The sequence below is a fragment of the Impatiens glandulifera genome, chromosome 1 (genome assembly GCF_907164915.1).
Source record: "Impatiens glandulifera chromosome 1, dImpGla2.1, whole genome shotgun sequence".
In the NCBI taxonomy this organism is placed as follows: domain Eukaryota; kingdom Viridiplantae; phylum Streptophyta; class Magnoliopsida; order Ericales; family Balsaminaceae; genus Impatiens; species Impatiens glandulifera.
Genome location: NC_061862.1, coordinates 100,883,213 through 100,909,975, shown reverse-complemented (window position 1 = coordinate 100,909,975; position 26,763 = coordinate 100,883,213). Strand labels below are relative to the sequence as shown.

Sequence of the window (26,763 nt, the reverse complement as noted above, 5' to 3'; positions counted from 1 at the left end):
AATAAAATATTATATATATGTACTTAGAAGTAATCATCACCTTTATTTAAGGCACATTGGAATATTAATAAATACAAAGATATAAACACTATTGTCAACCAAACAAGACTTCTATAAGAGATAAAAAGTATTAAATAAAAATATTTTTTACAGATTTACTTAATCTGTCCAACATTAAGTAAATATTGAACTATATATAATTAATTTGTTTTTAATTAATGATAATATCAGTAATCTTTATAGACATGCCTTATCACCAAATAAACTTTTTGGAAAATAATCTCAATGCAAATATTTTTTTTAAAATAAAACTGAACATATAAATTAAAATATAAATGATAATAAATCTACACTATTTAATTTTTTTTTAGATAGTCTTACTTTTGTTTAAACTGTGTTTCAATCTAATTTTTTCCCGCTAAAGTCATATATATATATATATAATTATAAATTATAAATTCAAAGTTCAAAAAATTATGAAGCAAAACTATATTTTATACTAAATTTAGTGGACAAAATAATTTATGGTAATATGAACTAATCTATATATATAATGATGCTTAATTTTTAAAGTGTCCGGATTGCCGGGTCGAGAGCTGTGGTTAATTTGGATATATGTGAGAGTAAATGGATACTTGGGTCGGATTATGGGTTGACCCGCCCATAAACTTAAAACGGTTAAAAATAAAATTAAAAATGCTATAGGTATGGTTCAAACTTGCAACCTAACAAAAACAAGTATAATATTTTAACCAACTAGGCTAATAACATTTTATATTTTAAATTCAACCCAAAATTTGATAAACGCGTGACATTTTAACAATATAAGTTCAACTTTTTAACTAACTAATCTATATATATATATATATAATGATGCTTAATTTTTAAAGTGTCCGGATTGTCGGGTCGAGAGCTGTGGTTAATTTGGATATATGTGAGAGTAAATGGATACTTGGGTCGGATTGTGGGTTGACCCGCCCATAAAAATTTTACCGTAATATTTTTTTACGATTTTTTATATTATTATTACTCGTGCAAATGCACGGGATACATGCTAGTACTAATTAATATATATATATATATATATATTCCATTTAAATATCTGATCAATATAATTAATATATTCTATAATATATTTATTATATTTAAACCATCTAAATCTAAATTATTAATTCTTAAATAAATAAATAAATAAAAATTAAACTAATCAATAGTAATATATAATATATTTATTTATAATTTTTTTTTTAATTTTTTAATTCTTAAATAAATAACTCACTTAATAATATATAATCAATCACTTCCTAATTAAAAAAATATATGTATAACTTATTCTTCCTAATTAAATAATTAAACTATATATAATTTATTCAACTTAAATAAAAAAAAATATATACATAACTATAATAATTAAATTTTTTTTTCTCAATAGTCATTAGTCTTTATAATTTGTTAGGCTAAAGACCACATTCTGTTAGTTTAAATTAAAATTTATTCTCTTATCAGATTTGTATAATTTCAATTCTACATGTTTATTATGCCATAGTTATAACACTCAATAAAAAAAAAATTATATAATGTCCTCAATAAATATAATCGAGAAACTAATAATATGCGAGATTAGAGATATGATGGTGCTAGCAATATGAGTTGTATTTTTAATAGTTTGCAAGCTTTATTTCTTAAAGATTACCCTTATGCGTATGATATGCATTGCTTTATTTCTTGAACATTAGATCTCTATATGGCTTTTCTTTTCGAATCTAATGACTATTATCAATATTATTATATCTTCTTCAAAACGCAATACCGAGTTATAGTCAGCTCAAGCTAATGAAATTGCTCGTTCTATTGTTGATGGTGAACGTGAGATTGTACGAGAAACTAATGTCATACTTTGTTTCGTTGTGATTAAATGATTCATATTTTTCAATATATCACAAACTATTTAAAAAACATCATATTATATATATATAGTAGTTTTTGTGAAAATATTTTTAGCCCGAGTAGACTTGAAATCCTAGCTCCACCCTTGACCATTAAGGATGACAATGGGTACCCGTATATCTGATACCCGTAGGTAGGGTTGTAAACGAATCGAATCGAAGCAAATATTACTGTATTCGATTCGTATTCGTGAAACTATTTGAATATTCGTATTCGAAATTTTTTCGAATAATTAATGTGATTCGTATTCGATTTGAAATTGATATTCGTATTATTTGATCCGATTCGAGTATTCGATTCGATTTTTTTTAATGTGGGTTTCAAATTTTCAACCGAAGAAATATATATATACTAAGGTTTTAGAATAAATAATATTTATAAAATTAAAATTAATAAAACGGTATATATATATATATATATATAATCGAATATTTAATTGAATATTAGCGAATACCGAATCGAATATCTTGATTTTGTATTCGCATTCGTTTATTAGTCGAATCGAATCAAATGTTTTTATTCGAATTCGAATAACAAAATTACGAATACGAATATCAAATTTCGAATACGAATACCGAATCGAATCAAAAGTATTTGATTCAATTACAACCCTACCCGTAGGTATCCAATTGTCAGGTTCGGATATTTAAAATCGGGGACTGGAGTCGTGGATGAGAAGTGATAAATGTTACCCGATCGGATTCGGGATTGAGAATGAATAGTGTTGGAAATCCAAACCCGATACCTGAATATATTAGTATTAAATATTGTTAAAATTTAAATAATTTTTCAAATTCCACTTCTTAACGATCCTTACAATACAATAAATATATTTAACTGTAATAGTGGAAAACTTATAAGGATACATGTTAAATTCTAATAACTCTTTATTTAAAATATAAAAAATAATTTAAAATTCGTTAATTTTGACTAATTTGTTGTTAAAAAATAGACAACACAAATTCGACAAATAATCACCATCATAATCAGTATTTGTAGTAAATGACTTACAAATTATTGAAGTATTATTTGAATTATAAAAATGTACGACAAATTAATCTCCTAAATAAGATGTAAGAAGGAGTAACACAATAATATCTAAATTAATTATGATGAAAGGAGAAAAATAAGATATTATAAAAAAATTTATTAAAAGAACAAAGGAAATGATTTTTTAACTCTATTAGAGTTTTTATTTATTTATCTAGAGAGGGGAAGAGAAGAGATAATTGAAATGTTATAATTAATGAGAAAAATATAAGACGTGATTATGAATAGTTTAAATTTATTTTTAAATAATTCAAAAAAACAAGAGTGATACAAATTTATTTATCAGGTAATTTAATATCATATAAAGAAATGATAGGAAAACATAGGATTAACTTTGTTATTTTAATTTAATATGTTAATTTTATACTAAATTGACATCTAAATATAAATTAAGATAAAAATATGTTTTTAAACAAAAACATATTTATAGTATGAATGTTTCCCTCTTATTTTTATCATTTAAAGTAAAACTAGTTTCAAATTAGATATGTATTTTAAAATAAAATACTAAACATTTGAAAATAAATTAAAGAGAATTGAAATAAATTATGAATTGACGGTAGAGTATGATATCTTATAAATAGACAATTTATGTAATAGTAACATATTTTAAATAATAAAACTCAAAAACTAATTTCTTAGTTAAACTTCTTGCCAAATTAAAAATCTCAAAAATTGTTAAACCGAAAGAGAAATCAATTTATAGTTTAGCGTTATAATATTTTCTGAATGCTTGTCAAATATTCCTCTAGTCCTTGGCACCTTGCATTTAATCTTCTTCCTTAAATATTTTTTTATAATATTTAATCCAAATTTTCAATGTCAATCTTTGTTATAAATTTAATTATGTTTCTATCTTCAATTATCGATTTTTATTAGATAATCAATTTATTCAAATATGTCCTATAAAGTTTTAGTTACTATTCATCTTCAGCGATTATCGACATATTTTGTTTTAAAACCAGACATATATAGTTCATCTTAAAATGATTACACCAGTATAACCACTACCAATAAAAGTGTCATCTATAAATTGGCAAAAAAAATCTTTATACCACTCGAAACCATCACTCAAATTTGATGAACCTATAACTACCAACTCTAATTAACTTATGATATAATTTATTATATTGATTTAATCAAGTTTAAAATATACAAATTTAAATTAAAAAAAACAATTTCAAACTTTAGGACCGTTATTGGTTGAACCTTACGAGAATTCAAAATCAATTTAAATGTGTAATCTCCGACAATTGAGAATTACATTAAACCTCTACAAACTCATTAATAAAAATTGGTACTAGTACAGTAAACTTAAATGGTCCAAAATTCTCAATGTTTTGTAAATGAAAGTGATTTGAGCATATTCTTCAAAATATTTTTGACAATTCAAATTATTTTATTTTATTTAGTCTAGTTTTTTTTTTAGATTATATAAGTAGGATTGAGTTTTTCTTCTAGATGTAATAACATATTTATTTTCGACAATATTTATGAAAGTTTATATTTAATAATAAATCGATCAAACCGGTTGAGAATCGGTCCAGTCAGGCCGATTTCATTATTTTCATTTTTCCCTCCATTTTGTTTTTGTTATTTCCTAAAAAAAACGGCGATTTTGATTTCTTCCGATTTAGGAATTAGGGTTCCCGATTTTGCGATTCCCCATACAAGGCGCAGCAGCGCAAGAGGAAGTGGGACTGAAGAAGAATATATTTCGCGCCTCTTCGCGACTCTCCTGCAAAGCGCATCGCAAGAGGAAGTGAAACTTGATTCGAAATTTTGTTCCTGTTATTCATTACTCTCATGCTTGATTCGACTGTTTCACGAGGTAATTTCACTCTATTTAGTCATTTTGGTAGCTTATTTCTTAGTTTTTTTGGTTTATAGATGTTAATACTCCTCATTCTGGATTATACATAGTGAAAACGAAATGCCTGGTGGCGGTAATACGTTCGCCAAGACCATATGCTCAATATGTTTCGAGGATCTGAAGCCGATTGTCGAAGACCTTCAATCAATCTCCAGCTGCGGTCATGTCTTTCATGAACTATGGTTAGCAGTTTTGCAATACTATATTAATGAAGTTAAACTTAACAATTTAGTGAATTTACACTTTCATTGTTCTATTTTTTGTATTAGTATTCAACAATGGTTTGAGTACTGCAAGAATGGAAAGAAGAAGAATTGTCCAGTATGCAAACAAACATGTTCAACTACCAATGTGGCTCGGCTTTATTTCCAGTCTGTTGGTGATCCAAATGATACTGACGTTTCTGAGAAGCCAATCAACAAGGAGGATTTGGAGGGAATTCGCTGGACACTCGAGAAATTGGAAAAGAAGACTTCAGTTCTCACTTCGAATTTGAAGAGCAAAGAGGAAGAGATTCAAGAGCTATCTGCAAAGGTAAGAATGAAGACAATAACCCGAGTTACCTTTTAATCTCATTTTCTGCACATAAGATACATATGTTTTCTCTTTCCTTAACTTACATGTTTATTGCATTAGAGTAATATTTGCAAACTATTGCTAATGTGTACATATTTGTTTTTATATGTAAGACTTGTAAAAGTATAATCTATTGGCCTCTCTTTGTTTTTCCATCAAGACTTGCTTAGAATGTTCTTTCCGATTTGGAAGTTTTTGCTAAGCTTTGTAGTAAAGAATGAGAAGTATCATTTTAGTCTGTTGAGGTGTTTCTGAGATATTTAAATGGAGAATTGAGAATACAGTTACATGCTAAATTTTGAGTTTGTTGATGTGACATTATTGCTTATTTTTCAGCTAAGTTCAAGTGAGAAGCACGCTGACAAGCAAACAGCTTTGAAGAGTGAAGCTTTAAGACAGAAAGTCTGTTTAGATGAGATTCTTCATGAGAAATCTAAGGTACCTCATCATTGTATTTAATAATACTATGGAAACATGCAAACATTTTGGGGTATAAAAATGTACTAATAGATCAAACTATCATTTTTGTGTGAAAGGCACTGGATAAATCAACTCTGGAATGTAAGGTGCTGCGAGAGAGAAATTTGGCCTTGGCCCAAGAGCTTGCTTCAGTGAAACTGTATTTACCTTCGAGCTATTTTCTGGAAGCATTTAAGCTTTTACTTCTTCATAAAATTTTCTTAAAATGTGTTATTGTTAATTGAATTTGTATTTGGGAAAAATAAATGTTAATTTGTTTATTATGAGCAGTGCTTCTGACGTGAACTTGGAGGAGGAAGAAATTGGGAAGCTTGCTTCATTAGGTAATGGCAACAAAGAGACAGTTGACAAGTTAAAAAAAACATTGATCATTCGTAACATGTAAGTTCTTCATCATTTCTCTTTTATCCACACTAATAGGTCAGATCAAGCAATCTTGATCAATGTGATAGACTCTACAAATGCTTTAAATAGATTCTTCCTAACAACCACTCTTCCCATGTCTGGTTAATGGAATTCACATGTGGTCTGAAATTTACAACACCATTGTTTGAAGATGCATTAATCTGGTTCTAGGAATTAGATGTTCATAACTTACAATGTCTTTCAAAGATTTGGTATGAATTTTATTCCTTTGAAAATTTGCCTAAAATTTTGATCCTTAGGAAATTTGCCATATGTACTCCCATTTGTAATGAGTTGGACCATATCGAATCACAAAAGTAATATTATGATGCAATGCTGAATTTGATTAGAAAAAGACTTTGAGAAGTTAAGAATCTCTTTAGAAAGTAGATGACAAGTGAATTAGTCTTTGAGAAGTTCAATCCATTACTCAACATGTGTGATCTTATACACTAATGCTAATAAGACAACATATAATTGCTATAACTACTAACAACCTCTTCCTGTACAATAATATTAATCATACAGTTTACTATCTTAATACACAAATCATTACTACCCATCACATTGTCTTGAAATATATAATTTTCTTTTGAAAATGTGTATTATATATGAGTTTTGTTATATCAACAAAGTTCATACGATCAAGGCTCCACCATAGTTACAATCATAGGCTTGTTTTAGGATTTTGGTCTCAAGTCAAGAGTAGAGAGTTACTTGAAGCTTGCTAAGGTTAATCTAGAAAATATATGAACCTCCACTGTTCCCATATAAATCACGGCTACTTATTTATTTGCACCAACCATTCAAAACCTTTTCTTTTAAGTTTTGTTTATCTTTTTCATAATTACTTGTTTTGAAGTGTGGCCTCCACATTTTATGTTCTCCACAAATTTTCTTTTAATAATTTAAGTTTCCAATAAAAAAATTTGAATACAATGTTTTCGTTCAAAAAGTCCCAAATTAACTTGAAGTCTTAATTTGGCATGAATGAAAGTAAAATGATTGATTTGAGTATCTTGATTAGGTTGAAGTGCGAAAAATGTGTTTCTGACAATAAAGTATAAACTCATATGGTATATGAGGTATATTTGTTCTAGGGATATAAATTTTGTACTTAACACAAGGTCCATATCAAACAAGTTTTAAAAGTTACTATTGGAATATCTATAGTACATTTGCTTTGTATGAAACATAGGCTTCTCCATTCCTTCTAACTTCATTTGTCATTAATTGTGCCTTTCTCAATTTTCTGTAGGAATTACAAAGCTCTGATGGCAAAATGCAACACATTGGGTAGAGGTGAGGCCAGTTCTCTCAAGAAACTTGAGAAATCTAAAGAAAAGATTAAGAAAATGAAGGTAAATTCATCATATATGAATATTCCAAAAGAATATTTTTATTATGAAGTAAACAAACAAACATTCTAATTTGTCAAATTCTTCAGGCTAGGATCCAGGAACTAGAGATGACTGTTGAAGTAAAAGAGAATGATGTTTTGAGGTCGTTAAAAGCTTCAAAGAAAAACCCAGACTGCCCAAGGGATAAAACTGAACCAAAGGTTAACTCAATCCAGATAAAAAATATGGTTTCCAATCAGTTATCGCCTCAACAAGGAAAAGATTATCAGGAAACAGATTATCACATTGTTGAAGACAATAATGCCCCTAAATTCTCTCATGAACTTCCGAAAAGTGTTTTGCAACCTTCAAGCAGCAATAATATAACTGCTCATAAGCAGAGTTTGTTGAGGAAAGAAGCCATTGTTCAAAAGCTGTCCAACAATGATGGGACTTCAGATCCAATGGACACAAGTGTAGTTAATACAGTTAACACCATAACTATTGATGATGATGATGCTTTGATTATTGGCGACATTAAAAAAGTTCAAACCCCATGTCACGGCACCAAGGAAACTCCACCACCAGTTCCAATTGCCAAGCCAGGTTTTTCTTCATCTTTTGTATGTCAAAATTGTTTTTCTTCATTTAATCCCTGGTAACGGAGATCACACACACCTAGGGAGAAAATCAAACCAAATTAGCGCAAGTTATGACATTGATTCAAAATGCACAAGGCATCAGAACAAAATTGAATCTAAAACTCAATAGGGTTTGGGGTATATGTCAAAATTGATTTTTGTTTGATAAGTTCTTTGCAAGGAGAATAATGAAGGTTTACAAAAATATCAGTGAGCTTTAGAAATCATGAGTTGTGTGTACTCTTAAGCTTAGAGTTTTTTTTTTATCTTGAGTTTCTTTTATATAAAAAAAACTTTATCAAATCACCTATCCTTTCAAGTTTCAACCATCAAATAACTTAATTTATCAATCAAAATACATTTACTTTATTTTTTTCTTTTATAAATTTTAAATACAAAAGGACATTTGGTTAAGTTAACCCATATAATCACAAACCCCTCCGCTATTTTCATCGAACAAGATTATGATTTCATAACCTTCAAATAACCCCACGGCAAACAAGTTCTTAAATAAATTTCTGTTTGTGAATCTCAGCAGATTTTTGCTTCTCGGGATGGGCTCTCGGTCCTGATGGAGGCAGAAGGCACTTGGGAAAATGGTGTAAGCGATCAAACAATAACGAGGAAGAAAAAAAGGGTACAAATAGTAATTTAATAGCTGTTGGAGCTGATGGTAGAGGGGGCAAAATCAAAGTTTTAAGATCTTTAGATCAGTCATCACCGGTGAGTACTTATATTTCTTTTCACCTTGAAGTAAGGAATATCAATGGAAGTTTTAAGTAGAGAATTCTAAGCTGAAATCACCAATATCCCATCTGATCATAAAAGTATTAAGAGGAAGAAGGGTTGAAGGTTTTTTCAAATGTATTATCCCGTTTTCAAATCTCACTTTTCTAAGACATGTTTTTGCTTGGGAATTTTAAGGCTCCATATGAAAACATCCTTGTTATAAGGTATCTCACAAAATGTGGATCCATATGGTAACTGAATTTAGTGCGACACATTCAGGAATTAATTGGCGGTTTCTCTGTCAAATCCAAATTAAAAAATATGGGTGTTTCCAAATAAGATATATTTAGTTGGTTTTAATAATTTTGTTTTTGCCTTAATCTGCTTGTTTTCACAGGATGTGGAGACTTCAAGTCTTGCAAAGAGATTAAAGTATGGAGCCAAAACAGGCAGTTCTTCATCTTCTCAGTCTCAAGGATGCTTGCAGATAGAGCACTTTTTTGCCAAGCAAAGACATTAACGAGGTATATTCTTATATACAGAAAATTTTATTTGAATTGAATTATTAGTTGAAAAGATTTAAAAGGTATTAATATTTAAAAAATCAACAATGTTTTGATATTTTAATTTATAAGTTGATGAATTTGATAAATAAAAAGATAAACATGAAAAAGGTGGTTTATTGTATTATTTCAGTTATATGATATTTTTGAAAAAGGTCAATTCAATATTAAAATGAGTCAGTTTTGTAAGCTTTAATTTTGAATCCCGTTTTTTCTTTCTAAAATAGCGATGTTTTAAATGTTTTGTTTTTTCTTTCTAAAATAGCGATGTTTTAAATGTTTTGTTTAATGGGTCCTGGTTTAAACATTGAGAACGTGGTTCAACTATAGAAGAAGAAGACAAAATTGGACTTGTTATTGATTACTTCTATAATAGTTGTATCTTATAAAATGATCATGAGTTTTATACTTTTCAATAGAGAGTCATGTTAAAAATTCAAAAAGGTATAAAAAAATTTCAATAATCATAGATGCATTTATCAAATAAGGTTTTAATATATATACTCATTCTAGAAAATAAATAAAATCATTGGCATGTTCTTTGAGTTTATATTATTTGGATTACTCCTTAATTTTAGTTAAAGAAAAGAAGTTTGTTTATATTATTTGGTCGACCTCTTTCAAAAATAGACTTTGATACATATTGGGAACTTGGGTAAAAAAAGGTTTAAACTAATGAGTTTTCACTTTAGTTACAAAAATATTTGTACTTATATAATTTGTTGTGTAAGTTCCTTTGTTGTTATCTTAAGCAAAATATGTGTTGTATTATCTTAACAGTTTCACTCCCTGGCGGTAAGGGTCTTCTTAAATGGAGGGATATGAAAACTTTTAGTGTGGACCGTTGTTATCAATTGGCTAATTGAGACGAGACTAGGTGGATTAACGGGTGAACTTGGGGGCACAACATTCAATCAAAGATTTTATTTTTTGATTGAAGGATTGTATTTTTGATGGATGATGGATATGTGTAAGGGGAGTTTAAATAAAAAAAGTTCCCTGATCAAACAAACCCTAGAATTGTTTGAATAGTTGCATCTTTGTCAAATAATTTATCTCTAGTAAAAGTCTATGGGCTTTGGTTAAAACAGAGCAAATCAATTTTATATTTGCTAGGAAGGTCAATTAACTTAAACTTTAAAAGAAAAAACAAAATTTACTTAAACTAGAACATGTAACTTTTCATTGCATAAAAGTGAACATCTCATATTCTTATTCATACTAAATAAACTTAAATTAAAATTAGTTTAATGAATGTGGGATGCTGCTAATACATGTGCATAAGAAATGTTGTTAAGTGTGAATAAGATTTTAGAAAATAATTGAACAACCCATAGTTATACGTTTTTGTCTTTAAATTTAAAATACTTAATCAGACAAGTTCTAATGTAATATTTTTTATAAAATTAAGTTACAAATGCATATTATGTATGTAGATTGCACTAATACTGTATAATAATGAGCATATATATATATATCAAGCAATTAAAATTCTCATACATTCATAATAAAAATATCTTAAATATAAGTTAAAAACATATTGTACAGTTGTGTTAACTTCATATAAATAGTTAGAGATGCCACATAAACAATCAAAGTTATAGTTAAGAAAAAAAAATAAAAATTTCTGTTTGGATCAAGATTTTTTTGAAGTGGTAAATTATTTTTAATTTCTTTTTCCTTTTTACAAATTTTATAAAATTTTACTTTTACATTTTGTTCAATTTTTATTTAAAAAGTTTGATAATTAATCACACTTTCTTACCAAATATAAATAAAATATCTTTCTTTTTCACTATTAGTAGAAGTAATTATGATTTAAACTATAATTATGATAAAACATTACTTAAAAAAAATATGAATTTATTTGAAAAAATCTGTTAGTGTTAATGTTAGAATAATAGAATGAAGTACATGTCTTTCTATAATATGTTATATTATATTTGTCTAAGTATAATATACTAGCTAAAATTGTAAGATTTTAAAAGACTAAACATTGTGTGTTAGATTCTTGCATAAGGATGTTAGAATTGAAAGTGAGATATAAATGTGAAGAATCGTGCTAATTTTTTATCACGCTTTTAGGAATTTAAAATGACACGTTCAATTCCTGCATATTATTTATTAAAACTAAATATAAATCCATAAAATACAAGATAATATTGATATAATTCAAAATTCCATGATCTTTTGTCTATATTATTCCAAAACAAAATTTATATGCATTATACCGTAGAATACTATGTCTTTCTTCACTTCTTTGTGATATTTACAGCTTCACCCATTCTTTATTTGAATGATAATCAATTGGAATCAATTCAAGAAGAAATAAAGTACAACTGATCAAATAATATATAATAATTTAACAAATTAATTTCATCATTAAACTCAACCCATCACATAATAGATTTTATATATTTATGTTTGGGATCTAGATTTTTTTAAAGTGGCAAACTATTTTTAATTTCTTTTTCCCGTTTATAATTTTTATAAAATTTTACATTTTCTTTTTGTTCATTTTTTATTTAAAAAGTTTTATAATTAATTACACTTCTTACCAAAAATAAATTTCTGTTTGGGATCTAGATTTTTTTGAAGTGACAACCTATTTTTAATTTCTTATTCCTGTTTACAAATTTTATAAAATTTGACTTTTTCTTTTTTGTTCATTTTTTATTTAAAAGGTTTGATAATTAATCAAACTTTCTTATCAAATATAAGTAAAATATCTTTCCCTTTCACTATTTGTAAAAGTAATTAATAATTATGATAAAACATCACTTAAAAAAAAGATATGAATTTGTTTGAAAAAATCTGTTAATGTTAGAATAATAGGATGACTTGCTAAGGTTTTTCTAAAATATGTTATATTATATTTGTCTCTATATAATATATAATATGCTAGCTCAAATTGGAAAAGTGTTTAAGAGAGCAAGCATCATGTGTTTAATTCTTACTTAGAAATGTTAGGTTGAAATGAAATATAAATGTAAAGAATCGTGTTAGCCTTCTATCACGCCTTAAATTAAAAAATTCAAAATTCCACACTTTTTTATATTATCAGAGTCATAATTCGTTAATCTAAAAAACTAATATGACAAATATGTTATATTTATAATTACTGTCTACATTATTTTTAAAATAAATTTATATTATTTTCAAAACAAAATTTATATGAATTATACCGGTTAGGATGAGTTCAACTAACTTAGTAAAAAATACATTATATTTTTACCGCTGATCAAATCATCTATATAGTAGTTTGATAAATTAATTTAATCATTTAACTCAATCCATAACATAGTATATATAATTTTGTTTGATATATATATATATATATATATTTATTTATTTATTTATTGAATTGGCAAACTATTTCTAATTTCTTTTTCCTGTTTACAAATTTTATAAAATTTTACTTTTTCTTTTTATTCATTTTCATTTAAATTTTTTGATAATTAATTACACATTCTTACCAAATATAAATAAATAAATAAATTTCTTTTGGGGATCTAGATTTTTTTTGAAGTGGCAAACTATTTTTAATTTCTTTTTCCTGTTTAAAATTTTATAAAATTTTACTTTTTTTTTCATTTTTTATTTAAAAAGTTTGATAATTAATTACACATTCTTACCAAATATAAATAAATAAATAAATTTCTTTTGGGGATCTAGATTTTTTTTTTTGAAGTGGCAAACTATTTTTAATTTCTTTTTCCTGTTTACAAATTTTATAAAATTTTACTTTTACTTTTTTTTCTCATTTTTTATTTAAAATTTTTGATAATTAATTACACATTCTTACCAAATATAAATAAATAAATTTTTTTTGGGGATTTAGATTTTTTTTTTTGAAGTGGCAAACTATTTGGTGATATTCATGACTTCACCTATTCTTATTTGTTATTTGAATAATAATCAATTAAAATGATCTCAAACTAGCATAGTAAAAAATATAATATATACATTTTTAAAGTTGATCAAATAAACATATAAAGTATTTTAATAACCATCAATCGAGATTTAGATATCCTACACTAACTTATAACCGATATAAGCACTAGAAGCATAAATAACCATTATCAAATAAACTAGTACATAATTATGTAATAACAGAAAAAAAAAATAATTAAAAACAGTTCTAATATTCTCACTATTTCAATATCATTATTGTATCAAAATTTTCAAATCATTTTAACAAAATGTGTATTCTAGATTCATATCATTTTCAAATCAATACCCTTTTATAACAAAATGATTTTGTATAAAAACTTATTTTATCACCATAATTAATATATATATATATATATATATATATATATATTTTAATGAGGTAAATATTGCTTATTAATTATCCCATTTATTACTTGATCAAAATTCCAAATAAATTTTATTTATTTATTTTAATGCTTTTTAACGTTAGAATAAGAAAATGGAGTAAAGAGGAAGTGAAGCAGAAGACCTCTACTAAGCGAAAGAATATTTCTTAATTAATATACACATGTACTCAGTTTATATATATATATATATATATATATATTAATTATACTAATATTTAATTATTACACTTTCTATATTAAAAAAAAATTAAAATAATTACTTCTACATATAATTTTGCTATTCTAATACTCTTTTAATTGTAATTGGTTATGATCACAATATATATTTTTGTTTGGAAAGATAAAATTTTAATTTATAAGAAAAACATATAATTTAAAATGTAAGTTAGATAATCTATAATTTAAACATTTTATATATATTATGAGTGAAAACATTTTAGCTGCAATTTTGTCTAAATTAAAAAACAAAGAAAAGAGTAACTAAAATAGATACACATACAGAGCATTGTTTAATATTATTGACTTTATTTGAACTAGATCAAGGATCAAACATGTCCTTTAAGGCTTTAACTGTGGTATTTCTGCATATTGTCGTAGCTAGACTTTTAACATTACACCATTTGTCGTCCCCAAAACTAATCGAATAATCATCCCTACAATGAATCTAGATTGCTCACAAAATATTTTCATATGGAATAATTTCTCTCTAAATGCTACACCCCTATAGATAATTAGATATTTTTGTGAACCAATCAGACCAATCGTAAGCATACTTACATTTGATCATCGATATCCAAAGACTATTGATTTCCGTTGCAAATCTACATCATCATTTTGATAGAAAAGGAAATATGATCTCAAATATCCAAACTTCATTAATTTTTAAAAAATATAATCAAGTAAATATTTTGAATCAAAATCAATTATAAATTTATAGTAAAAATCTTTATTAAGATTTAAGAGGGATTTATTTCAAAGTTTTCAATTGATAATATTGAAAGTAATAAAATAATAACAATTAAGAAATTGATTTTCAAAGAAATAATTATCATTTCTAAAATGATTGAAGAATATGATTTTTATATATTTAATGTAAGATATTGTTTTATTTTTTTAATAAATATATATATATATATATATATATATATATATATATATATTTACTTATTTTGAATGTTGATTTGTTGTACATGTTATTATATTTATAATGTTAATATTGTCAGTGATTCATTAATTTCACTTATAATTTTATTCGTGAATGTTGATTTTTTTTTTATAATTTTGTATATAAATATATATTTTGTAAACAAAATTTTAATACGTTGGTTAATTTGTATATTGATCCTTACATATATTTTACTTTCAAATAAATATACAAATAGTTATTAGCCTAATAATATAGGGTCTTCCATTATAATAACTAATATGTATTCAGTGCATTTGCACGAGTAATAATATAAAAAACCGTGAAAAAATATTACGGTAAAATTTTTATGTGCGGGTCAACCCACAATCCGACCTAAATATCCATTTACTCTCACATATATCCAAATTAACCACAGCTCTCGACCCGACAATCCAGACACTTTAAAAATTAAGCATCATTATATATATCATTATATATATATATATATTACTAATCCATGATACATTTAATTGTTTCAGATTATTTTTATTATTAAAAAAAATAAATTATTCTAATTTCAAGCTTGGGCTAACAAATTCTTATCCATAGTTGAATATCAACACGTGTTCTTTTAAGGTTCTAGGACCATTAATTATTGTCTGCACTCTGCAGAATAATTCCATCCATAAAACTGGAATTATGAGTTCATATGAAATTCAGTCCGACACGGCTTTTAATATTATTATATTTTTATTTTATCCCACCTATGTTTTTTTTCTTCTGATTTTTCCTATGCTTAGTTTGATTTTGTCTTTTAAGAGTTTTTTTTATTGTCTTTTAGATTATTGAACTATTTGAATTTCAAGAATGTTCATGCTATTGTTAATAAGACAAACCATGAAGTCTTTTAAGAGTTCTCTTAATTATGTTTATTTATTATTATTATTATTACATTTTTCTTAGTAAAGTTGAAATTTCATTCACATTACAAAGGTGACAAAATAATATGAAAAAAAGAAAAAAGTTGATGTTTGTAACTAATTAGAATCTTATAAATATCAAAGGCAAAATTACATTGTGAATATTGAAATGAATCTCGACTAATGATCCAATATTTCATAATTGGAAACAACAGTCAAAAATCTACAGTTTGTCAAAAGTAACATTATTTGTATTAATAATAGTTAAAATAAATTACACCCTAAACAAATTAAGGTAAGTTACTTATAATCGAAATTGTAAAATGTCTCAAACAAAACAAAGGCATCTCGCACATCTAATGTTGAAAAATGCATTATATAAGCTTGATTACAATAATTATATATAAAATTGAAAAGTTAAGTCTAATGAGAATAATTCAAATGTCAAATACAATCCAACTAATAAATTGACTAAAACATATTACCATATAAGATCTAATAAACAAAGGGTAGAAAAAGAAATAAAAATAGCAATTCAACCATTGCTTTAAACATCTTTTTTCTTCCACTTATTCTTCACACTCTTCCTATTCCACCGTCATTCTTATTTAGTAATTAGTACTGACCAAAATTTTGAATATATATAGATATGCTACTTTTAAATAATTATTATTAGCTTGACTTTATGGTGAATTTCTGAATTTCATTGTAACTTGTCGACACCTATATTTTTATTATTTGTTTCTTATATTAAATTACTTTATAGATATCCATTTTTATCATAAACTAATCCATTTGTTTATAGACAAAATTTAATGGTTCTATTCATTACACTAAGAACACTTGTGATGAGATTGTATTACCTTCTTAAATAAAAAGCTAAAATTTAAATATATATTTAACAACATATTTTTTTTTAAATATTCCATGAAATCAACAATATGAAGTTATTTAAGCTCACTAAAATTATTATATAAAAGAAAAAATGAGAAACCAAACTAATCGCAAGTGGAATCCAAACTATCAATCATTGTCTTTCAATAAGATCTAGAATTAATAGGAAAAACTCGATATCAATTTCAGTTAAAGTTATAAGAATATCACCATGAATAAAAGGTAAGGATCGACAAAATGCTCTTACCATCCAAACTATCATTAAACCACGTATTCTTTGTAAAAATGACAAGCACCCAAGTCAATACAACATATATTTTTTTTTTTATCATAAATTCAATAAAGAATTCTTAAGAACTTAAACATGCATATAAACCAACCTAAGATATCATCCTACCAAAAAACTAAAGGACTTATTTATTTTCTTTTGAATTTAAAGAATCAACACGAATTCACCGTCATGCCGCGAATCTCATAATTATAATTATTATTATTATTTGAAAATGATAATGAAAGAAATAAAAATGATGAAAAAATTGTTCAAGTCATAGCCGCCATCCCTCAATTTGGAAATGAACAAGATTTGAAGATCACTTACAACTAAAATTCATTGATTTCTATTTGTAGTCCATCTACACGTAAATCTCAAAGCAAGCAATGTCTTAGAAAAAGAAATTTGTGTGGCTTAATTTTCTCTATGAGATTTCATTTATCATATGCACATGCATGCGATTCACACCTTTACACCTAAACATACATACACCTACTCTACTATTATAAAAAAAAATATGTATATTCACACTAATTACATATGCTAGCTAATTAATTATTAAAAATAATAATAATATTAATTAATTTACAGATTAATATTCTTAATTATGTGCATTAGAATGTTGTCCCATTTTATTAAAAGATCTTATTCATTTTCTTTTTAATTTCTTTCCGCGATAGGATTTAACAAAAGTGTATTTAAAAGATTAAAAATTTCATGTTCTATTTTTATTAAAAATTATGTTCCAGAGACTTTATGATTTTTGGTTAATTGGGATTATAAACTATATATGTCCAATATCAACTTTAGCTTGATCACCATATTTTATTTATTTTATTTTTTATGATAAGGCAATACATTCTAGAATTTTGATTTTTTTTTTTGTAGTAAACGTTAATTTTCAATGATAATTGCATTCAAATTCATTCTCTTGTGACACGTTAATCTTATATTTTGTGAGAGGGCTTTTGCACGCCACTTGTCTCTTTCATTTATTTAATTATGAATTTTTTTTTTAACATTTTGCTATTTTTTAGGTGTTATTTTATTCTAAAATAATCCATGAGATATTTAAGAAGAACAGTGATCATCGATAGTCTTATTGATTAATATTTTTTGAATTTTTTTTATAAACATTAAATCAAGAAGAGGTTGCTTATCTTAATTGATTTAATCACCTTGAACTTTTACATTTCTTCTAAACTACCACCTCCAAATTTTCTTATAATTTTTTTTAAACTTTTGATCTTATTCAACTCTTAATGATGCAAATTTTTAGTAGGTTTAAAGAACTCTCAAAATAGCAAATCATACTTACATAGAGTTATTGTTATCATATCACTTTGAAATGATCCTAATATATTATTAATTTCAATATTGAATATCATTAGGAGAGAATTCAATATGTAAATTTAATTCTAATTAAAATAAATACAAATGAAAAATTGTTAATTAGGTTGTTCAGGTTAGAAAGAGCATTTGATGGATTAATCCGAAATTCAATCCAATTCGAATTCAAAATACCAATTCGGATTGAGTTCAGATTGGATTATGATTATCTAAATTATCTAAATAAAATATGTTTTTCAATTTTTTTTCTTTAAATTATCTCAATATAATATGTTTTTTTTACTTATTTCCCATTACTTAATCAACAAAATTTGATTTGATTTGATTGATTTATTTTTTTAAGATTCAAATTATAAATAAAATTAATTATAACATTAAAATATTAATATTTTTTTATACATATTAAATATAAATAAGAAAATAAATCAAAAATTAAGTAATTAAATAAGAAAATATTAAATTGAATTATTCTAGATGTGAGCATATGATGAATTAATCCGAATCAAATCCAAATTACAAATTGAATTAACTATTTGAGTTTAGATTAAATTCAGATTTAGTTATGAAGTTACCAACAATAGTTTTTTTTTAGAAAGATAAACACTTAAATATTTATGTGTTTTGTAATTTTCGTTGTTTTGGTTTTTTTTTTTTTGAATTTTTTTAATGAAATGATGATAAATCATTTTTTTAAAAAATAAAATAAAATCTGGATTGAATTTAATTTGAAGATTTGAATAATTCAATTAATCCAAAATAATTTGAATTAAAATATATTTTATTTGTAAGCGTTTTAAGTTTAAACGGAAAACTATGAAAGTGAGGGTGTAATGCTAATTTTTTTTTAATTTAAAACAAAATATATATTTTTGTTTATTCTTACTTACTTACCGTTTCTCTCTCCTCTAACCAAATTTTTATCATTTAAACAAGTTACTTACTTTTTTTACATATCCTTTAAAAATAGCAACGATAAAAATTCAATTAAATTATAGATCTATTTTTCTTTTAATTATATATATAATTCCAAATTTTTTTTAATCAATTTATGTTTGATATCTTTTTAAATAAAATATTATTTTAAAAGATTTAAAAAATATGTTCCGACCTTTCAAATTAATTATAACAATAATTAATTATTGATCAAATTTCAACTAAGTTTTTAGATTTGAAATAATCAAATAAAAATTTGATTAAAGAAATCTTTTTTAAAATTAATTAAAAATAATTAATTTAAAAGATTATTTATTTAATAAAAAGTCGGCAATTGATTTTTAGTTTAAAATCAATAAAAAAAAGTATACGTATACAAACGTATTTTTAACTACAGTTTTGTTTTGGTTCGTAGTTTGATGATACTCGAGAAAGAGTTTTTGCTTTATATCCCCAGCACCCGTTAGAAAACAATATCTACTTTACAAAATCTTGGCTTTTGAAAAGTTGATTGTATAACATTTTTTTTTTTGTTAAAAAACAGTCTCTACTTTACAAAATCTCGGTTTTTGAAAAGTTGATTGTATATCATTTTTTTTAACAAATTATTTTTTCGGTCCCACACATGCACACATTTTTCGTGTATTTAAAATTGTAACAACAATATTTAAACAATGATACATGTAGCTGATGACGATGATTGAATATAAATTTACCTAAAGAATATCAGTTTTGAAAGTATTATGTTTTAAAATAAATCCCAAACGAGCCCTTATCAAAATAGTTTTTTATGAAAATATTCTAAAAATATTTTGAAAATCATTTTTTAGGATTTTTAGTAAATGGTTTAGGATCCCAAAATTATAAAAATAATTTGGAATTAAAATAATAGAACCAAATAGGCCCTATGACCGGTGCTCTCGGTCCTAGGTGCAATTTTTATCGGTCGGGGCTAAAGCCCTCGGTCCTGGGTCGGAACCCCCATAATCGAGGTTCGTGGATTCTTGGTCAGGGTGCTGAAATCCCTTGGTCGAGGTGCAGAAGTCCCTCAATCGGGGTGCTGAATTCCTCGGTTGGGTGTAGGAATCCTCAATCGGGGTGCTAAATTCCTCGGTCGGGTGTATGAATCCTAAGTTGGGGTACTAAATTCCTCGTTTAGGTGTAGAAATCCTCGGTTGAGGTGCGGAAGTCCCTCGGTTAGGTGTAGGAATTCTCGGTTGAGGTGCTGAATTTATCGGTCCTAGGTTAACCTTAGGCTAATTTTTGTCGGTCCTAAGTGCGAAGAACACTCGGTCCTGGGTTAGCCTTGGACTATGTTTCCTCGATCATGAGGGTTGATGTCCCTCGGTCCTAGGTTAGCCTTGGGATAATTTTTGTCAGTCTTAGGTGCGAGGAATTCTCAGTCCTAGCAAAACCTAGGCTAAGTTTCTCGATCCTTAAGAACATTAAAACTACAGGGTTTGAAGTTTTGCTTGAGGCCTCGATCCTTTAATCCAAGGGCATGGGAAGCTTCCAATAGTTCTCATGATCATTTTGAACATCATCCCAACGCGTCATTTGATCGGGGTGAGGTCCCATTTAATCTAAACAGTTTTGTCACCTAAAACGAGATTTTGGTTTTTAGGTTTTGATGTAGTGTAAGAAGCTTGTCAATAACTTCCTTATGCCTTCTATGATTGAATGAAATCAAAACATGAAGATTGGCGGTTCGTTTTAACCAATTTAAGAATTTGAATTTTATTTTTTATAAAATTTTTGGATTTTGATCAAACATGATCAGGACAGATTGGAACTGGTCCAAATAGGTTCCCAACATAATTAGAAATTTATTAGGAAGCTTTTTGGGCTGCTATTATTGAGCAAAAATTCAAGAAAAAACAAACTCGATTTTGAATTTTTTAAAATTCAAATTTAGAGGTTTCTGAATTAGGTTGATTGATTGAGTTTTGCTTTAATAGAAAGCTTATAAATGATCATATGTTTGTTTTCCAATCAAGAAATCTGACAACTAGATAATATATGAAACTGTCAAAACTGAAATATAAAAATTTCAATTTAAAACTGGTAAATTGAATCAGAGGGTGATTGAAAGGTTACTTGGAGTTGGAGAACACTCCTTAGCTCTTAGGAAAGCTTTCTAAACGTCTGAATCAGAGCCTTAAGGCCTTGCACAAAAATTCCAAAATTCTAGAAAAAGCTTGAAGCTTTAATGACAGATTTTTCAAGGCTTGATTGAGGACTTGAGAGTAGATCTCTTGCTTTCGATTTGCTCAAGGGAGGTTATTTATAGCCTCCCAAGGTCGGTTTATGAAGCAAGTGGTTAATATTTGGTCAAAAGTCATCAATGGCGGTTTGTCTATTCTGCTTTCCCGATCGAGCCATGATGAGACCTACAATCATAGGGGAAATGATCACTGTGGTAGTGTGATTATTTCAGATTTCGAATCATCCGTTTTGGTGGACTATCAACGAAGTTCCATCTTTGACAAATCAAGGATGTGATCTTTTTTTATCTGAAGACTATGGTTTCTACTGTAGTGGTTCTTCTGAATTTCGGGCACATATGATCAAGCTACATTTTCAGCTTAAAGATTTGTTTGAAATTAATTTTTCTTTTACCCTTTGGGCTTGTTTTTAACCTACAAATTATTTTTAATAAATATAAAATTTATTTTGTTAATTTATTTTATTTTGTATATTTTTGGGGTTTAATAAATAATTTATTTGGAATAAAATAGATCCAACATTTATTCTAATTTATTTTTAATTCCTTGAATTTTCTTAAAATTAATTTGAGATAAAAAGAGTATAATATTTATCCCAAATTATTTTATTTATTTTATTATCCATTACTTTTAATTAACTAGTATTTAATTATCATACCAATTAATTCAATTAACTAATTAATCATGTTCAACCTTGCTTTTAATTATTTTGAATTTATTTATTCAAAATAATTATTTTAAAATTCATAAATTGGATATATAGAATTTTAGTTCTTACAATATAATATATTTAATTCACATTTTCATTTTGTAATTAAATATAAAAAAATGAATTAATTATAAAAATAATTATTCTTGAATAATATAAAGTTGAAACTTTACAAAAAAATAAAATAAAATAAATAAATAATATTTTTTAGTTTTGATTGTCCAAACCATATTCAATCAAATTCATATCCGATCCGTATTCATTAGTTAAATGGTTTGGGTTACGAATTAGATAAATTTAATTTGAATTTAATACGAATCAAACAAAACAAATCGATTTTACCCGTTTGTACAGTCTTATGTCTGTCCCATTGAGCTTATACTAATATTATATTATAAATTATTGTAATATATTATTCTATATTATTCTATACTATATAATAGACAACAGGAACGTCTAATTAGATAAAAAAAAACTAGATATAAAGAGAATACAGAAAAACATATTTAGATATTCAGAATTTCAGCGAAACGATCGAGTAGTCAAACAATGTCGATTTTGGCTCGAATCACAGGTGGTGAATCATCGCAGTATTCACTACAATTTAATTAGTCTAAATCTTTGTTTTGATTTCTCTCAAATACTCGTTTGAGTATTCCACTTCAGTGAGATATTTTTTGTCATTATTTTTGTAATCCACCATTAGAGGTGAAGACTTCGTAATATTGACCTCTAAGGTGTTTGAGAAGACTTTTGTGTAACTTACTACAATATAGTGAATGTGTTTCAATATGCCTACGGTCCCGTGATTATAATCCTTACTAGATTTTCCATGCTAAAAATTGATTTGTCTACTTAATTTTATCGCTTACTATCTCGTTTAGTTCCCGTGATTATCTCATTGAGACATACTACGAGGAAAAAACAATTATTCCACAAATTATTATTAGGTGATTTTCTCAACAAAATTATTATCAAATATTATAATAGAGAATAATCTCAAAATTTAAAATTTAATAGTCTAGTTTCACAATTTTCAAAATAGAATTTAGTTTCATTGAATTAATTTATACATATTATTAAATAAAATAATTTATATCTTATCGCGTATTTACATTTTCTTTGTTATATAAAGTTAAATTAAATATTTGTATTTTCTTTGTGATTATCCTCAAAATACTCACTAAGAATTTCAATATTTATTATTAATTGGGTTAAAAATGTGTCTATTAAAAGATCAAATATCACTAGTTCAATTTTAATTTAGAACATTATAAGTTTTTTTTTGTTAATAAAACAACATGAAAAGAACGTTAATAGAAAAAACACAAAAGATTGATGGACCGATAAAGATTTTGAATGTCCAAACAATTTATTTTACTATTATAGTTACATTAAGGTACATAAAAGATAAAAGGTGACCGAGTTAAACAAGTTTCTCGTACACAAATTTAATTTTCAAAATAGTAATTTTTTGTTTTTGACCTCACTGTCTAATTTACTCTTTTCCTTTTTCTAACTATGTTAATACAAATTTTTTTTTTCATGAAAAAAATGAATACATACATTGTTTTCTTTATTAAAGAATGCCATTTGTAAGACTTTATTTCTTGATGACTTATTTATATATTATTCATAAACTAAATATTATTAGGTTAGTTTGATGCTAACTTATAATTACTTAAACTCACTTAGAGCTAGTTTAGAGGTTGTTTAATTTTGTTTTTACTGTAATATCATATATCATATCTTATTTTCTTTTCAACTATCTAATCACTCAATTTATTAATTAAAATATTAAATATCTTTATATAAATATTAAATTTTAAATAAAAAATAAATTATAATAATTCAACTTATTAAAAACTCAAATAATCTCTTTCTACATCAAACAATTTGTCTTTTCAAAAAATCTCCCAAATAACCAAAATCTTTAACTATAACCTTGTGGACACTCATTTGTTACTGCCCAATTTTATAATTGATATATTTTAATAAATTTTGAGCCATTATATAAAATTCATATATATGGACTTATTACCTAGTGTTAAAATTTTAAACTAATTCCATTATTGAAAATGAAAATGTGAATTTAGATAAATAAATTAAATATAATTTAATTTAAATAAATATAAATAATTATCAAATTGAAATATGATTTTTTGGTGAAATTTAATACCAATGGTTAAGATCGAATGCGAATGAATAAGATCGCATGCTAAGAGTTTTGAAATGTCAAGAGTCTAAGAATGACATGAGACTCATAATTATGCGGTATTAATAGAGAGGGCCTGTTTGGTTATAGATCTCAATAATAAGATCTTGATTGGTTTAATCTTACAAGGAAAATTTTTAATTGATTTGAGAAATGATGTGGCATATGTGCCGACATCATCGGATGCAAACGTGTAACCAAAAATAAAAGTTCAAGCGGTTTTTACCAAAGATGCTTGAAACAATATGATTTTTTTGTAGAAATCATGTGACATGATGATAAATATTTATTTGATTAAATATTCTAATTTCTTTTATAGAAATAATATGTTGAAATGAATATTTTAATTGACTCAACATTATAGTTTCTTATACAGAGATTATGTGAAGAATGATTTATATATGAATAAACATTCTAATCTCTTATATAAAAATTATATAAATGATTTATTCAATTAAATATTCATAATAATAGTTATCTTATTAATTTAATGATAAGTATAACACAAGAATTGTGTGGTAATCTCTTGATTAAAAAAAATAAATTTAATTCACATAGATGTGTGTTTTAAAATGTACCGACACGAATGGGGGGCAAATGTTTTTGTTGATAATAACACAAATTATTATTGTGTATATTATGATAAATAAAAGGATGATCTATTATTAGAGAAATATATTTTCAATAAAAGATAAAGTTGCTCAACTTAACATAACAAGAAAATGCCTTGTTTAAATTTGCTTAGTTGATTGTCAATTTGATTTTATGAGGGTTTAAAATCAAGAGATGCTTTTTTCTTTAATATTATTTTCATACAAATCTGAAGAGAAAATATCTTCAAAATAGATTTTATGAAATGAATTAATAAAGAAAATTTGCCTTGTAAAGTTTTGTGTGACTTATAACAATGTTACAATAATGATATGAAAATTTTGATCATATTTTGATTTAACTGAAAAGTTAATAAATGTGATAATTATGTATATCATGAAGACAATGAAAGTGGTAATTTCATTACATGTCTTTATACGATATTTTTATCGTTGGAAATTAAGATAAAATGATTAAATCCATTAATTATGTGAGTTGCACTAAACAAGGTATCATAAAGTGATATAAAAGTCTTTACGTCTACAAGTGAATATGTTTACACTTGAAAGTGCAACTATATGGGTGAAAATCTTCTAACGGAAATAATTTTTTTTTTGAAATATGTAATCGTTTACACGAAGACATAATAGTTCAAAGACATTTTGTCTACTAGTTAGCCAAGTAACAATATTTTCACAAAAGATTGTTTAAATGATAAGTATATATGAATAACTAAGCTTATTAGAAGATATTTTAAGATTGTCTAAAAAGAAAATTTCTAATTATTGTGATAATAATGGAGTAAATGACAAATCTAGACATACACGTCTTAGACATAATGTCATTAAACTATACTCTCTAATAGAGTTATCATATTTAACTATGTTAGTCAAAGATAACATTGTGGATCCACTAACTAAATTATTGAATAGAGAGTTAATTTAAAAGTCTTTTAAGACATTAGTCTACTATAAGTTGGTATGAAGGAAAACCCAACCTATGTAAACTAGAGATCCCAAGAACTAATTGTATTGACTTAGAAAATTATTGTTGATTATTAATTATATGACAAAACAATATATATTTTAACGAGGATAAGCATATAACTTTTAATGATTCTTTGTGAGTAAAGAGATCACATATGTGAGGGAGAAGTGGGGCCGCTTTAAAAGAATTGCATGACTCAATTTTAGACTCTCATATAAAACCAGGCGCGTGTTCCATGGCCAAAACGGACACAACCATGAGAGTTTGACATGTATCAGGAAAAATTCTATGTGAAAGTGTGTATTCGCTTACACAAATTATAGAATAGTTCAAGGACATTGAGTCTACTAATCGGCTAGTAAGTTATATACTTTCATAAGGGAAAGTTCAAAGGGTTACACCTACTTATCCTATGTATAATTCAACTAATGAACCTTTCACAAGGTTAATTTTTCAATTTTCATTAATGTGGGGATTGTTGGAATTTTAAACTAATTCCATTAATTAAATGGAAATTTGAATTTGGATTAATAAATTAAATGTAATTTAATCCAAATAAATATAAATTTATACCAAATTCAAATGTGAAATTTTGGTG

The 26,763-nt window shown here is 25.6% G+C and overlaps 1 protein-coding gene across 2 annotated transcripts; it reads left to right on the top strand.

The window, feature by feature from the left end:
- Positions 1–4,592: 4,592 nt before the first annotated feature.
- On the top strand, positions 4,593–10,660 carry LOC124922575. Of its 2 annotated transcripts, none has more exons than XM_047463300.1 (11): positions 4,593–4,828; positions 4,921–5,052; positions 5,140–5,404; positions 5,783–5,884; positions 5,983–6,065; positions 6,197–6,307; positions 7,590–7,692; positions 7,779–8,277; positions 8,851–9,035; positions 9,439–9,565; positions 10,385–10,660. In XM_047463300.1, the coding sequence occupies exons 2-10, from the start codon at positions 4,931–4,933 to the stop codon at positions 9,559–9,561; spliced, it is 1,593 nt and encodes a 530-aa protein (XP_047319256.1). In that variant the 5' UTR covers positions 4,593–4,828; positions 4,921–4,930; the 3' UTR covers positions 9,562–9,565; positions 10,385–10,660. The 2 variants fall into 2 exon arrangements, with proteins under 2 accessions (XP_047319256.1, XP_047319255.1); XM_047463299.1 differs by having other exon boundaries at positions 4,594–4,828; positions 8,848–9,035; positions 10,385–10,659.
- Positions 10,661–26,763: the final 16,103 nt, after the last annotated feature.